This window comes from Phyllostomus discolor, chromosome 1 (assembly GCF_004126475.2).
Source record: "Phyllostomus discolor isolate MPI-MPIP mPhyDis1 chromosome 1, mPhyDis1.pri.v3, whole genome shotgun sequence".
NCBI classification, from domain to species: Eukaryota; Metazoa; Chordata; class Mammalia; order Chiroptera; family Phyllostomidae; genus Phyllostomus; species Phyllostomus discolor.
In genome coordinates this window covers 145,697,042-145,713,510 of record NC_040903.2, presented here as the reverse complement: position 1 = coordinate 145,713,510, position 16,469 = coordinate 145,697,042, and the positions used below count along the sequence as shown (strand labels likewise).

The 16,469-nt window shown below is 40.3% G+C and overlaps 1 gene segment (V, D, J or C); it reads left to right on the top strand.

Annotated features, from left to right (window-relative positions):
- The window catches only part of LOC118498509, a 28,552-nt gene extending 18,441 nt beyond the window's left edge, over positions 1-10,111 (top strand). The window contains 1 exon segment of the V gene segment in view: positions 9,609-10,111. Within this exon segment, the coding sequence occupies positions 9,609-10,111 (503 nt within the window).
- Positions 10,112-16,469: the final 6,358 nt, after the last annotated feature.

Below are 16,469 nucleotides of genomic sequence, written 5' to 3'. Positions count from 1 at the left end.
TCACTGCTATAATCCTTTGCTATGAAAATAGTTCCTTTGTCAGAACAATTGCTATGGGAAATATCTTGATGAGATTAGGCATTCTGTGAGTTTATGAAGATGATGCTGGTAGAAGCATTATAAACAGTGAGACAAATCCATACACAAGTGTGTGTCTATTCCAGTAAGGACGAATTTTAGCCATTTCCATCATGGAAGATGTCTGATGCAGTCAACATATCACCAGGTGTCTGGGAAGTTCCTCTGAGGAATGTCACCATATCAGGATCTCAGTGTTAGTCTCTGAAGTTTACAATTTGGGCACTCAGAAGTAGTATTAGTGAGGTCAAACTTAATAATGGGAAATCAGTGCTATTGAGCTCATGCATACCTTCCATCCTGCTAACAAGGCCACTTTGTTCGTGGGATCATTGAGCAAGCATTGGGGTGGCTGGGAAAGCTGCTAACACATCCATAGAATGTATCATTTGACTTCCCATAAAGATGGCAATGTAGGCAGACATGGCTCACCTCTTCACACAACCACATGAAAATTACAACTAAAATATAGGACAATCATCACTCAGGAACATCAGAAATTGAATGAAAGTCTGACAACTACAGAATTGAAGAAACCACATCCACCAGGCTGGTAGGAGGAATGCAGACACAGAGGAGGGTGCCCCACACTCACGAGGATAAAAGTTTGGGAAGGATATCTCAGGAGCAAGGAGTACCAGCCCCACACCAGGACCCCCAGCCCAGGATTCCAGTGCCAGTAAGATAAGTCCCCACAACTTCTAGATGCAAAAACCAGCAGGGACTGAATCAGCAGAGGGGCCTTCTGGAGTCCCAAGTAGTTCCTCTTGGGGAACCCACACATGGGCTCACTTACTCAAACTCACTCCCTCTGAGTTCCAGCACCAGGGTGGCAGCTTGAAGGGCACCAGTGGTATTACATAAGGAGACACAGAAGTGTCTGGCATTGGGGCAAGCAGAGGCCATTGTCTCTTGGCTGAGCCCTTCCCCTACAGAGCCAATAGGCTGGTCTCAACCAGCCAGGTTGAGACTCCATCAATCTGGTGAACACTTTTGACCCACCTTGGAGATCCACAGAGGCTCCATCCCACCCAACTCATGGGCCCGTCTAAGATGATTTTCCCTAAGAATGGCTGGTCTTAGCTCCTAAATCCTATCAAACAAACAACACCTGACTTTAGTGAGCCCTAGCAGCAGGCAGATTAGAGTCACACCTTGGCTTCACCTGGGAATCTCCAAGCCCAGCACAAGTAGCAGCCATCTCAGATTGCTTTACAGCTCAGGTAGTGTGCCCTGGGCAAAACACAGGTGGAGGCTGACCTTGGCCTGCATCACTTAGAAAACCCCAGGGCCGATGTACCAAGTGGACAGCCACAGACAACTTTGGAGCACCACCACCCTGCCCCTGCACAGCTGACCCTCCACAGAGGGCAGAGGTCAGTTGTCAGGGTTTACAGCCTGTCCTTGCAGCTGATGGGTCTTGGTAAATCCCTCCCATTGATCTGCCAGTAGCAACCAAGTCTCAACTACAAGAGGAGGGTATATTCAGCCCACAGAAAGGGCGTACCTTGAGTACCCAGCTTGGGTGATGGGGGAAGCTATGCCACTGGACCCTACAGGAAACCTACTACATTAGGCCACACTACCAAGACAAGAAGTCAAAGCAGCTCTACATGGAAACAAACACAGGGAGGCTGCCAAAACCAGGAGACAAAGAAACATGGCCCAACTGAAAGAACATATCAAAACTACAGAAAAAGAAGTAGATGAAATGGAGGTAAGCAATCTATCAGATACAGAGTTCAAAACACTCATTGTAAGGATGCTCAAGGAACTTACTGAGGACCTCAGCAGCATAAAAAAGATCCAGTAAGAAATGAAGGATACACTAATTAAAATAAAGAACAATTTACAGGGAAACAAGAGTAGAATGGATGAAGCTGAGAATCAAATCAATGATTTGGAACATAAAGAATCAAAAAACAACCAATCTGAAAAACAAGAAGAAAAAGGAATTCAAAAACATGAGGATAGTATAAGCATCCTCTGGGACAACTTCAGGAGGTCCAACATTTGCATCCTAGGTGTTCCAGGAGGAGAAGAAAAAGAGGAAGGAAATGGAAATCTATTTGAAAAAAATAATGAATGAAAATGTCCCTAATTTGGTGAAGGAAATAGTCATAGAAGTCCAGGAAGCACACAGAGTCCCAAAGAAGATGGATGCAAGATGGATGCAAAGAGGCCCACTCTAAGACACATCATAATTAACAGGCCAAAATTTAAAAATAAGGAGAGACTCTTAAAAGCAAGAGAAAAGTAATTAATTACCAGAAGATTGCCAGATGGGAGAGGGGAGGGGAAGAATGGATGAAGTGGTGAGGAATTAAGAAGGTCAAATATGTAGTTACAGAATAGCCATGGGGATATAAAGTATAGTATAGGAAATAGAGTAGCCAAAGAACTTACACACATGATCCATGGACATGAAAATGGTAGGGGATTGCTTGAGGGAGTGTAGGAGTGCTGGGTGGAGGTGGGCAAAAGTTTTCCCTTGGTTGGTGTTGGGATGGAACATAATTATTTTTATAATGTGTGTCCATTCTGAGTGGTCTATCTAGATACTTCTTCCCTAGATTTTCTAGTCACTAATCTTCAAATCCTGTTCCAATTCTCTTACCACCCAGCAAAACCATTAGTAACTGCTGATGAATCAATGTAGATCAGTACTTCTAGTCATCTCTCTCTAAATATGTAGATAACCAAAGTGTATCACCTGATGTTTGGGGGGATTTTCCTTCAGTATTGGCTTTTGGTGGAACTATAGTACTAGTTTTGTGTAGCACCAAGAAAATGTGCAATTCTGTATGAAAAGTAGTCTTTATTTTTTTTTCTTCCTTAGTTAACTAATTGTAAGGAACTCCTTAGGATGCTATAGGCACAGTTTAAAGGAGGGTAGATAATGCTAGAGAAGTTGGTGTCAAAGGAATCTGAGGCACTTATCTGGACTTTCTGGGTCTTCCTGAGCCCAGTCTCTCATATACCATTTCCAGCTGATGATAGATTGCTGCTGGGCATGACCAACATTATGGCTAAGTAGGCCAGACAACACTTGATTCGTAACAGAAGTTCAGGCTGCATAGTCACCTGTTGTTTCTAAGTTAGGCATTTAGGCTTTCCCAAGGTCAATTAGCAAGCCAAAAGCTGTTTCCCAAAGGAAAATAGTTATTTGAAGAAATGGGCATAAATTCTCCCACATTTTAGAGGATAATGCTGTGATTCTCCTATGAGTGCTTTCTAAATCCTTTATCCTATTTACCATGAAAACACAAGTATCAGTGTTGGATTTGCTTGGTCATAAGACCAAAATCATAGAGCAGATTGCACCAAAGCCAATAGTTGCTGTAGAGTCTCCTCTTGCTCTTGCTCCCATTCAGAACTGGTGGCTTTATAGGTGACTCTGTGAATAGGTCAAAGCAGCACATGCCCACATGTGGCACATGTTGCTTCCAAAATCCAAAAAGGCCTACCCTTTTGTGCCTCTTTTCCTGCAGTAGGTGGAGTGAGATGCAGCTACATATCTTTCTCCTTGAAGAGGATATCTCAATATTCTTTGGCCCATTGAACACCTGGCAACTTCCCTGAGATGACAAGTCCTAAAGTTGTTTTAGGGTTTATTACAGCTACTGATGCTCAATTTCCACTGTTCAAGTGGCTTCTTATACTTTAAGCATCTCATGACCTCTGGAGCTACACTTTACCCTCCATTTCTAACAACTGTGCAGTGTATTTATTTTAATCCTGGCACCGATCACATTGCACTAAACTGGGGCTTGTCTCCTCTTCTTATTGGGCTAAATGTTCCAGAGAAGAGTGCTTGGGTTCTCTCTGTTTTGTACCTAGCCTTCTAACACAATGTTCAGTGCACCGTATATACTCAGTAAAGGAATGTTAAATAAATTCATGTAAGAACAAATGTTCTAAGTAACACTTCTTTATCTTGAGACGACCGTCATGCACAGTATACCACAGATGTCCTTTACGTGTACCTCCTGTTTCATCACACAGGATAGTAAAAAGATGTATATACAAGGGTCAAGATGTAATCATTTATTTTCTTTACTTCATCACAAATGTTCTTAAGTCAAACTTTTTTTTTCTTTTGTAAGTATGTGGTGCTGGTAAGTGCACACAATGACTACGAGCACATTTTGGTGTCATTGATTTTCCTTGTGTTAAGATGTCAACAATTTCATTTGCCCCTTTAATGTAAATGTCAAGATAGTGAAAAATCCAAATGATATATATCATAGTATTATTATTAAAAATAGTTTTTACCTTGAAGACCACCTGAAAGACTTGAGGGATCCTCCAGTGATCCCCAAACACATGTTATGAGAAGTGCTGTCCTAGCATTTACTGTTTCAGTGGAAATGAACTTGAATCTTCTGTATGTAATTTTCTCTGCCTAATGAGAATGTATAGGTCTTTACCTCTTATTTGAGGTTTCAAAACATTGAGTGTTATACAAAAATGGTGACTAATGTCTGATAGTACTGGAAGTAGAGCACTGACACACAGCTATGTGCTTTGTGAACCTTATATAAAGATGATAATTCTTACAATTTCAGATAGGAAGGAAAAAAGCTATTTTTCCAGATTGCATTTTTTTCAAAGCTTTATGAAATTGCTTTCTTTTCTGGTTATTTTTAAATTTAATTTAAAATTATTTTTAAGCACTATAAACTTTATAATCTATATCTTCCTATTAATATTAATTAATATTAATTCCTATGAATGTATAAAATCTACATTTCCTCTTTATTTTAGATTTCATATAAAAGCTTTCTAGTTTTATTAATTTGCTTAAATTTCTTCCCAGGCATTTACATTTTCTTGGTATTATAAATAGAGTCTTTCTTTTTCTATTATACTATTATTGTTGAGAGATTGTTTAATGAATATTTATGAGTAATCTTATCTTTCAAAATAAATGGCATTTGTTTTGACTTTTGGATATAGTGTTTACTGATGGTTTTGAAAATATGTTCTTTATCTTGTAACAGGATTAGATATTTTTTTAATTAATTGATATTTTATATGAAAATATATTTTGAAGTTTACTATTTTAGTTATCTTGGACAGCATTGTAGTAACCATGTAGCATTGTTACATGGATTTTCTGTTTTTCAATGTGAAGAACTTTATTAATAGATGTTCTAATGTTCAACCATCCTCCAGCTCCTGGAACAACTCTATTTATGATAAGTACATTTTTTTTCATTTATTTCATTTTTGAATAAAAAAAGTGTTTTCTTTCATTCCACTTAGCTAACCTCACAGTTCACACTTCAAAGACAGCAATGTTTCTGGTTTCATTTTCTGCTTTTAGATATACTTGTTGTGTGTGGACAAATGCTTACAAATATTAAGGGAACTCGATTCTTTCCCTCTTTGTTGTGAGACAGTGGACAGCCCTTTCATATCTTAGAGTTAGGTGACATTGTTTAACCACAATTTTAAATTTCTTCACAAACTTTTCAAACCTATCTAGTGTCTTTAAAGAACATCAGTTCCTTGCTCAAAAAGCTTTAATATTTCTTTCTTTCCTACTGGCCAATATCCAGGTGCATTTTTGCAGATATCCAGCCCAAATCATCCTCCAGACTTCTCTCCTAGCACTCTCTAATGCATACATTGCTCCCCCCAACATTCTCTTCTCTTTTCCCTTCTGTCTGAGGAAGAAGCAAAAGTTTCTTCCATCCTTCTGCTCTCCTCCATCTCTCACTCTATTTTATGCACAAAATATCTTTAAATCAATTTTGTAAACATTTATGCAATATCCTGGAGGATGTTTGCCATTCTTTTTGACTGTGTAGGAAAAAGATTCATCAGGCGTTAGAATTGGGGAGGATCTTAAGGCTCTTTCAGCCAACTTTTCATTGTAAAGCTGATCAGTGGAAACGTTGTGTAAAAATTACAAAGATCTGAATCTGATTCTGTCAGTGAATAGTGTGATTTCAGCCTCAATTTTGATAGTTTCCCCCATCTAATTGACAGAGGTATGTTCTCCACTACCACTTCCTAAGATGTTTTTTGAAAGTGGGTACTTCTGTTACCAAATAATTAATAGTTTTGCATCCATTTATTCTTGCTCCTAGTTCAATAAATACATGTGGAATATAGTTTTCTTGATATAATTTCGATACTACAAAAATGTGTTGTGGAGAAAATAGGGCATTTGTATTGATGTGCATGTTTGGTGAAAGAGGTGGTGGAGCAAAGTTTGCACAGGGCTGTGGTGGCCACATGCAGATCTTACACCAGCAACATCACCTGTGTCGGAGTCACCTAGAGCCCCTCTGAAGGCCTGGATTGTTAGGATCTATCCTGGCTTACTCATTCAGTCTCTGATAAAATGAAGAATTTGTATTTTTTAAAGATTTCATTTATTTATTTTTAGACAGAGGCGAAGGGAGGGAGAGAAACAACAATGCGTGGTTTCGTCTCACATGTCCCCTACTGGAGACCTGGCCCACAGCCCAGACATGTGTCCTGACTGGGAATTGAACTGGTGACCCTTTGATTTGCACCCCAGCACTCAACCACTGAGTCACACCAGCTAGGGCAAGAATTTGTATTTCTAATGAACATTACCTCTATTAGTTAGAGATTGGTTCAACTTTATGTTACAGAAAACTCAAATAATAATGTTATTTAAAAGATGGAGTTTATTTTTCTCTCACATAAAGAAGTTCTATAACATGTAGTCCAGGGCTATATGCTCATTTTATCATGCTATGACAGATAGAGGGTCTTTCTAGCTCATTGTCTCTGGTCCTTAAGTAGTCACTCTTGTTTTCATACTTCCAAGAAACTGCCAGGGATCCATCACTTCTTACACTTCCTAGGAGAAAAGAAAAAGTCAAAGGACAAAGGGCTACATGCTGCCTGAGTCAATCATTTGCAGAAACTCTACCCAACAGCTTCTACTTGTATTTTCATTTACCAGAGTGTTATTTGACGTCTCCAAGCCTCTTCCATCTGCAAAAGAGGCTAGACAATCAGAATAACTTTTTTAATCTCAAAATGTTGACACCCACATAAAAATTGTGGTTCTATTAGTTAGAAGTAGGATAGAATGGGCACTGTGTGGGGAAAGTAGCAGCTTTTGCCATAACCTTAGTTTAGAGTGTACTAGGACTCACAGGTTATTTGGATTTTTTAAAAATTTAGTTATTCAGTTTGAAATACCATATCCAATCTATCTCCTAGTCTTGTTGAATTAGCCTCCTAAAAGTAATCCAGAAGATATAAGAGCCTCCAAAGCCCAATTGACCTCCACATTTCTAATTAAAAATCCATGTGAATCCCTAGCTCACAAGCTCACTTGACACACCTATCACCCCTCAATGCAGTCCTTAGTGCTGCAATGACAGTGAACCTGTCAGATAGCCAATCTGACCCTGCAGTCACCTGGATCCCCATTTACTAATTTTTCTCTCACTTTCTCTTTCTCTCACTTAAATAATATTGGTACTATTAAGTTTCTTAAAAGTACCCTGTTCCTCCTATATTACCCTTTCTGTACAACTGTCCAAGAGTCAGTAACTGAAGGAAGGTCAAGATGAAGGAAAGTTAGAATCACAGAACTCTACCCTTTCGAGCTTGCAGTTTTTCCTGTATTTATTGATTATTTGATTGAAATCTATTTTCACTACTACTCTGTGAACTCCTTAATGACAGAGACCATGTCTGTGTTTCTAGCTTTGAATCCTCAGCACTCAAGTACCTTAGGCATTAGGATCATGAAATCTCCTCCTTCCTCCCCTCTATCCAGTAATCAATTCACTATACTTCCTCCACTGTAGCCTCCTCAAAGAGCTATGATAATATTGTACAAGTAGTAAACATGAAATAAGGATGAGTTTCTCTGACTAGAGTCAATGGATTGCTGGAGGTTTATGGATAAATTCTGTAAGTGTAGAAGTGTTGGCCCTCAAGTTGAAGTAGCTACTACTTATTTTTTTTTTTAAGTTTTATTGGAAAAAAGCCTTGCCCATTTATTTATGCACTGACTGTGGTTGCTTTGTGCTGTAACTGCAGGGCTGGGTAGTTGCAACAAAGACCAAATCACTTCAGGACTTAAAGAATTTACTATTTGACAATGTAAAAACAAGTTTGCAAACCCCTGGGGGTAGAAATTACATGAGAATTTTTCTATTTGGTGTTTTTGTAAATGTAAGACCAGTGGGTAGAAAAAGTTTGTATTTGACCCCGTTTTTGTGTGTGTATGAGGACCCATCAAATTTTAAAAATAATCTGTATGAGCATTGCTCTCTATATGAAAGTCTGTACTTTGAGAAACATTGCATGCCCCTGTTACCCAGGTCCTGGCTCTGCCTCTGGAAGAAGCTGGTCACATGTTCTCATGGAGACCAGACCTCCTTAAAAAGATAATTATACCATCCAGACATGTCCACTCACTCATGTAATCACTCATTCCTCAGATATTTTTTGAACATCAAGTATGAACTGTACAACTGTATAGTCTCAGGAACTGGCTGCTGAGATTCATAAGATTCAGTTTCTGACCCCAAGGGCACCAACTCCAGTATGAAAAACAGGACACAGATGATTCTATTATCATATAGCAATGACAGTGATGATATGTCACAGGTAAAGTGGGAAAAGAGAGGAGCACCAACTCAGCCTGAAGAGCTGGGTGGGTGCTTTCACAGGAAGGTGGCGTGTAAGTTGGATCTTAAAGAATGAATAGAAGTGACCTAGGCAAGGGCAGTGGAGGGAAGGGAGAACATTCTAAGCAGAGGGGCTCATCTTCTAGTTCCAGAGACCAGTGGTGGGGGAATGTGTCAAGAAGATAACTCAGATCATGTTTATTTTCCACTCTCAGTATACCCTACGATAGCTTAACATTTGGTGTGCACAGACATTAGATGCTGGGTCCAGGGAGACTTCAGGGAGTTATACTGCCCTGAATCTTAAACACAATGACCAAGGAATAGTGCCCCGTCTAAGCCTCATCCATCGTGAAGTCTGCATAAGGTGCTGGGTGCTTCCTTCCTGGAGCTCTACCTCTCATCCCGGATACCTATTTTCCTTCTATGTCTACAATTTAAGATCCACTCCAAGGTAAATATCAAATTCAAAGGTGTGAGGAAGGCTGCAGGACAGAGGAGATACCACAAGAGGGCGCTGCTCCCCGTGGGTGCTGCTTTGACACAGCTTCCATTTCTGAACATGCCTCTTTTTAAAGCCTGTGACATGAACTCGCAGAGCAGTTTGTTTTGCCTAACACACGAGTCAAGATTTTCTAGAAGATTCCACCAAAGGATCACGAAAGTAGAGGAACAGCCCTCTCAGCTGTGGTATTACCAAGCAAACTTGCTGCTGGTTCTCTGCCAACCATGCTGTCTGCTTCCAGCCTGGTACTTATGATCTTGTTGATGTTGGGTAAGTAACATTTCTCGGGATTTCTAAGGTGTTCTATCCCCTGGTTTTAGGATGCTTACCAAACTGGAGACGATTCCTTTTCATTGCCAATACAACAAAGCCTTTACTTTTTATTTTAGGAGGGACCAGTGGAGACTCAGTGACCCAGACAGAAGGCCCTGTTACCCTGCCAGAGGAGAAAACTTTGACACTGAACTGCACCTACCAGACCACCTACAGTACTACAGAATATCTTTTCTGGTATGTCCAGTATCCAAAAAAAGAGCCTGTTCTTCTCCTGAAAAGCTCATCGGATAATCAGGAGGTCCACAACAGAGGTTTTCAGGCCAAACTTGTGAAGACTGAGAAATCCTTCCACCTACAGAGACCTTTAGTGCGAATGGCAGACTCGGCGGTGTACTTCTGTGCTTTGAGTGACACAGTGCGGGAGTGCACAGGGGGAGCTGAGCACAAACCCAGAGGGGCTCACACGGGGCTGCAGGGGAGCAGCCTGGCTATTCTGGGAGCCACAGGGAGATTCTCTGGCTGTTCTCCAGAGGCATACAGGTATTTGACAGGGAAGTGGAGATTATATTTTCCAAATACAAACAAAAATACTTGTTATGGCAAATATGTCTACTAATTGAGAGTGTAGGACACAGCTTTTTCTGTTCTGCTACAGTGTGTATCCCATTAAAACCATTTTTCCCCAGTTAGGAAATACAAGTATGATGTCAACATGATGTGGAAGTTTCACTGATTCTCTGTGACTTTTCTAGCACATTAGTAATTTATGCTAAACCAAAGAACTATCAGGAGAAGTTTCTCATTATAAAAATGCCTCAACTCCACTTCACTGTAAGCAAAGTTTGTTCAGTGGGTCAAGAATTCCCAGAGTTTTCAAGGCAAGCAACAGGGTGAAACTGAGAGGAAGGTAAAATGACTCTGGGATTGTCCCCAACTGTGATCTTAACATATCAATTTATGAAGAACAATTACATGTAAAAGTTTGATGAATCTGGCCTTCTCAGAAATACATGTTCTCATGAACCTGTATCTGAAGAGGGGAAACACGAGTCCTGATGTTCAAGGCTACAGAGATCTACTGGCTATGATACTAGGGACAAATGCCACAGGCTATTGAATATTGCTGATACATTTAATAGGATTTTAGTTTTTTTATAATGTTCTGTTTACAAAGTTGTATAGTCTAAGGATTTTCCCTATGTCAATTTTCACCATAATTAATATGTGTGGTTGGAATCACAAGAGGATTTTCAGAAATACATGTATTGAGTTCTAACAGTAATCCCTGTACTTAGGCACTGAGTAGAATTTTCTCAGATTCTGTTTACACACAATGTATGTTTTCTCCCTGCTGTTACTGAACATGACACACACATGACACATTTTGTGACTCAGTAGGCCTGTGTGAAATCATTCATTAACAACAAAATATTTCTCATGTAAATTTTACTGGATTCCACGCAAGGTGGAAACAAAGACTGAGACTAAAAGCTTTGCCTTCTTGTTAGAGAGTTGATATTCTCAGAGAGCTGTGATATTCACTGTTGAAATTTCAGAAACCAGCCAGTTTCATCCATCTCACCATCACAAACTCACAGCTCAGACATTCAGCCATGTATTTTTCTGTGCTTGGAGCCTGTGGGAGCCCCACAAAATTGTCCACATGAGATAGGGCCCCTGGGGAGAGACTCCATCACAGACAGGATGAAGCAGGGACTGTGTCAGCACAGGTGGGGGTTTGGCAAGGAAACCTTCATTCAATTCCTGTAGAATGTCCAGATAGGTCCTTCAGTGAAAGCAAATGCATCTCCCATTCTTTAGAATAGATTAAGATAGCATACATAGCATATACAATTTTATAAAACCAAAAAAGGCAACAGGAAAATCTATGAATCTCTTGTTGATTTTATTGAGATGGGAGAATAATCTAATTATCTTTAGATGAAATAAGTGACTCCATTGTTGACATTGTTAAATCTTCAGAATCATTCATATATCTATGAATTCATCATAATGTCAAATGACTTAATCTACTTACAATAAAAATTTCTTTCATTGGTTTTTCTTAGAAACATATCATTACTCCCTGAGGTAGAATCAATGATTTAATTTAGATTCTTTCTATAATCATACTAATGATCTCTCACACAAAGGTATAGGCTTGAAATGTTCCTCAAACCACCTCTCTTTGGCTCCTCTCTTTTTGTGACCTGATCATGTTTTTTAAAAAACACCAGAATGTGTTGCTCTCTCATGTGGAAGCTGTCTACAAAGGAGATGTTCAAAGTGGGAATTTGTCCTAACCTGTAGAGTCTCCTGCCTTCCCTTCCCCCTTGCCTGAACCCCACGCCCAGGTGTCAGGGCCAGAATGACAGCTGCATGGCAACCAGGGCCCACCTGTGATTGTCCAGTGTCTGCTTCCTGTGCAAACATAGGTTCTTTTTAAACAGATGTTACATTAGGTACTGAAGAGCAAAGATTTTTATTTTTTGTTCTGCATTAGTGTTTAAAAATATCTGAGTTAATTCTCAACATTTAAAAATCAGACATCACATTAAAAACTGGATTTCTAACTTCTTTTGGAAAAGATCTAGGAACATGAGATTCTTGGGGGTAGAGGTCAAAAGTTCTCTTTAGGACTTCAATATAGTCTCATTTTATTTTAAAATACTGCAGATTTACCAGTCACAATATGCTTTTACCTAAAAGTAAAATTTTAAATTATTAGTCATGTATAATATATAAGCTATTGCACAGGACAAAGAAACCTGAAGTAACATCTCATTTAACTATTGCAATTTTTCCCCGACATCACCTCTATCACAACATATATTCCACTTTTATAAACTCAAGTTTTTTCATTAGCTCAAAAGACATTTAGTTTTATAGGAAGCCTTGGGAAAACATGAGTTAGCCAGTCTGACATGGTTCCCACATTACCAGAAAGACCACGTTCCAGCGGTGTCCAGCGTGGAACAGCAAGCACAAAGAGCATTGCAGTGAAGTTTCAGAGCTTATTACACAAGTAACCTTAGTAACCTTAATCAAGTTGTTAACTTCTCTGAATCTGTTTCAACATCTGTAACATGTGGAGGTTGAATTAGGAAGTTGCTGTTGAATAACCTGCTCCAGAATTCTGGCTTCACGGGGTACTCAGTCCACTGTTATTTTTCAGTCCTAACACTTACTGCCATCCCCCTGTATTAGGAAAGGGCTGTTAGGTGTTCTGGAAGTTGCCACGGTGCTCTACACATTACATGATAATGTCCTGGGAGCACCAAGGGGCCAGAGGCAGCAGGGAGAGAGGACAGCGACTTGGGCAATTACGTGCTTACAACACAGGAGCTACTGCTCTATGCACCTGGGCAGGACCGAGACGGGGAGGGGTGAACAGGCACAAACTCATAAGTAAAAGTTGTTATTTGCATTTGATGTTATGCTTTCTTTCACAAAAAGAGACACACTGTCTTGTCTTAGTTTTGCAGAATTGGGAAATGTAGAAAATTCCCTTTTGCCAAGCATAAGGGCACACTGAGATGGGATCTGCTAGCTGGAACTCCAGACGACACAACTCCTCCTGTGAAGTTCTAGGCAGGTTGAGAGGCCAATTTTGAGTTACAGGGTTGTCCAATGTCCCTTGGACAATGAAAATGATTCACCCAACCCTAGAGAATCTAAGAACCTTGTAAGAGGGTGAGACCCTTTGATATCAGAGAGTTTTGTCTAGAGTGGGGTCTCAAATGCCAAAACTCATAGGTGCCATGAACAGAATGAAAATGAGTGGGGATGTCCAAATATTTTTAAAAAGCTGCAAGTCTTAACCAGCACTGATCCTCAGTAACAGAGGGATGAAGGAAAGTAATGTTTCAAAATCAAGGTTTCTCCCAAGTAGAATGCAGTCCTGCAAGGTGATTCAAAGATTGAGGCTTTGTCCCTGAGTCCTCGAGTCCCACCCAAGTCAGGCTGCAAGCTTATTAGATATGGACGGGCTGAGACAGAAGCAATAGGGCAGAGAGCCTATGGGTGAGGAGCTGAGGATGGAAAGCTGCCACAACCCACAGGACAGCTGGGGCTCTCTGAGTGGCCCCTGAAATGGACCCATGAATAAGGTGGTGGACTGCAGCCATCAGGCTCCAGCCCCTGCTGCTTCTTCACAATCCTTCCTCTTCAGGCGTTCCCTGAAATTACCTGAGGTGTCCCCTACATCTCAGAGCCCCTGCTCCGGCACATGATATCCCTACTGCAAAGTTATACCAGTGCCCTTGGCTAGAGTTTGACTGAAATCAGATAAAAGTAACACAAATTTAGACATTTTAACAAATAAGCAAAAGCTAATGCTCACTCAATGCACTGTCCAGGTTCCTGAATAACTTAGACCACACAATTTCTGTTCTGGACCTGACCTACTGCATTGTTTTTAAAGAGGGAATTAAGTAGCTATCAAGTACACATGACTTGAGATACAAGTAAGCTCTGAACCTGATCCTTTATGGCACGTCTTGTGCTATACGCAGCAGTTGTGTTCAGTCTGGCCCCTGGTGCAACCTGTCCCCTACCTGTATTGTCTACTGTGTTTGCCCTTATTCCCTCCTTGTTCCTGATGGTGGAATGCAGATTCAACAGCTTAGTGCCCATCTCCCATGTCATCTTTAAGAAAAGCCTTGCATTTGACTTCACAATGAAAGTTTCCTTTTCTTAAACAAAGAGAAAAACTTCCCACCAGTGTCAGATGGCCTTGGGTGTGAACAGTACTGTCCTCTGAAGTAGGGTGGAACCCCTGTGTTCCACACCATCATCACTCTACAATCTCCAGTCCTCAGCATATCTGGACAGAAAGAAATAGATTAGCTGGATGTGAAATACTAACTCAGTCTGAGGAGCTTCCTAAAGAAGTGAAACACATCATTTTTTTGTCGTTTACTAGATTTGAAAAAAATTTTCCCTTTTGGTGTAATAACCAATTTACAGGCAATACAATGGATAAAGGAACATGTTAAGCTCATCAGAATTATACAATAAGCAAAATCCACTGTATGAAAAACTCACAGGACAAACCTGATTTCTCCAACAATAAACTACAAGAAATGAAGTGCAGTGAGAAGGCCTAGAGACTAAAAGGGGTTTACACATTTAGTGGGTAAGTCTGTGAATTTACAGAATAATCCTTGTGCTTTAGAGTTCCCAAATGTGCACAACAGTGTAAGGGCAGCCAGGGGATCTGCTCAGCCAAAGATTCTTGCCAACATGCTAACTCTATTCATGAGATGAGTTTTTGTGAGAATTAGAGACAATTTTAATGTGGTGAGAAAATCTGTTTAGAGTGAATATTTTTCATTTGAAGAGAAGTAATTCTATGTTCCACAGACTTATTCCCAGCCATCGTTATTATATGGACAGCACAGCCACTGAGAGTCTGTGTAGGAAAGCATCCCAGCAGTCTGCAGGAACAAGGACCCAGTGCCTTACATGGTTTATGGAAGCAGGAAACAATGCTTTGCTCTCTTGCTATTACACCATCAGAACTTGCTTAAAGTAAACCCAATTCTAGAGAAACAACAAGTTGTGAAAATGGCCCTTTTCATCTTCTACTGGGTTTGTTTTACCAGCACAAATAATAACAATGCAGTAAAGAGCTGACAATGAGCAAGCAGTACCTTTAGCTGAGATTCTTGACTTCCCTAAGGAACAAATAAACAGGAGACAGCTATACACCATATGCATGCCTCTGGAATGAAGAGAGCTGGGCCAATAATATTAAGCATCAAAACTTGTCTTTCTAAAGGCAAATACTTAATTGGATTAAAAGAATGATGTGACAGAAGTAAAAGGACAGTGTTTCAAGAACCAGGTTACCTAAGTAAGCTTACCTGTCCTTCATAAAGCTAAAGGTGTAAGGCTGCTGCTGTTCAAGTATGGTCCAGCAACCCCTAAAGACACCCCTTTGGGAAGGGGGGATACCCACTCAGTGAGTGCCCTCTCTCCTATGTGCAGATCAGTGCTCAGTCAAAGACTCAAAGCCATCAGTGTGCCTTTGCCGTTCTCATATTCTCTCTCTCTCTCTCTCTCACACACACACACACACACACACACACATGCACAGCAGATCTCTCCTCTCTGGTACACTGTTTCACAAATTCTAGGAGTTTCTGGATCCCCAAACTCCTCTTCTGTCTCATCAACACAGTGAGATGGCTGGGTTATTTTTGCTATGCTCTCCCTGCACTGAAATGGCCTCCAGGAAGCAAGCTGGGACAATATTAGGACTCACTTCACTGTTTTCTTTATCTATCTCTGTGCCACCTGTAGTTCAATATCCAAAAATTGTTTCATTATTTTGTCCAGCCTTCTGTTTGGAATGTCAATTCCTATAGCACTCTAATTTTGCCAGTGAAACAGAAATCACAGTAATTTATTATACTTGCATTTTACAAATGCAGCAGTCCCTGAAGTATTGGGGGAAAACTGGTTATTCAACCACAGATTATTTAAGAAGAACTGTGTTAGAAAATGCTTCCTGTATGGCATTGAGTCTTGGGGGATGAATAAAACTAAGTCAGGTGAAGGACTGGAGCAGTTTCTAGGCAGAGGGGTCCTTCTCTGCCCATGAGAATCATGGAGACATATGCAAGGAAGAGACCTCAGACTATTCTTTGTGCCTGGGATTATCTGGGAAGCATTAGATTTCTGTACCGTGCAAGAAATGATGGAAGTGATAAGTAAATATTTTCCCAAGAATACTAATTAACATATAGAGCAAATATTTAGTGCTTTCTACTTAGAGTTCTTTCTCTTTCTCCTGTGTCTAACACTCTAGCAGTTATTAGGAAGAATAGGGTCCAGGACAGGGTTGTGGTGCAATTTGAGGGACAGCCACCAGAGGGGGATGTTTCCTACTGATGCACTTTCTGGTTGTGTTCATGGGCTGCTCTGACTTCGGTGCCTCTGTAGCAACAAAAAAGACTGTTGTGCAGAAA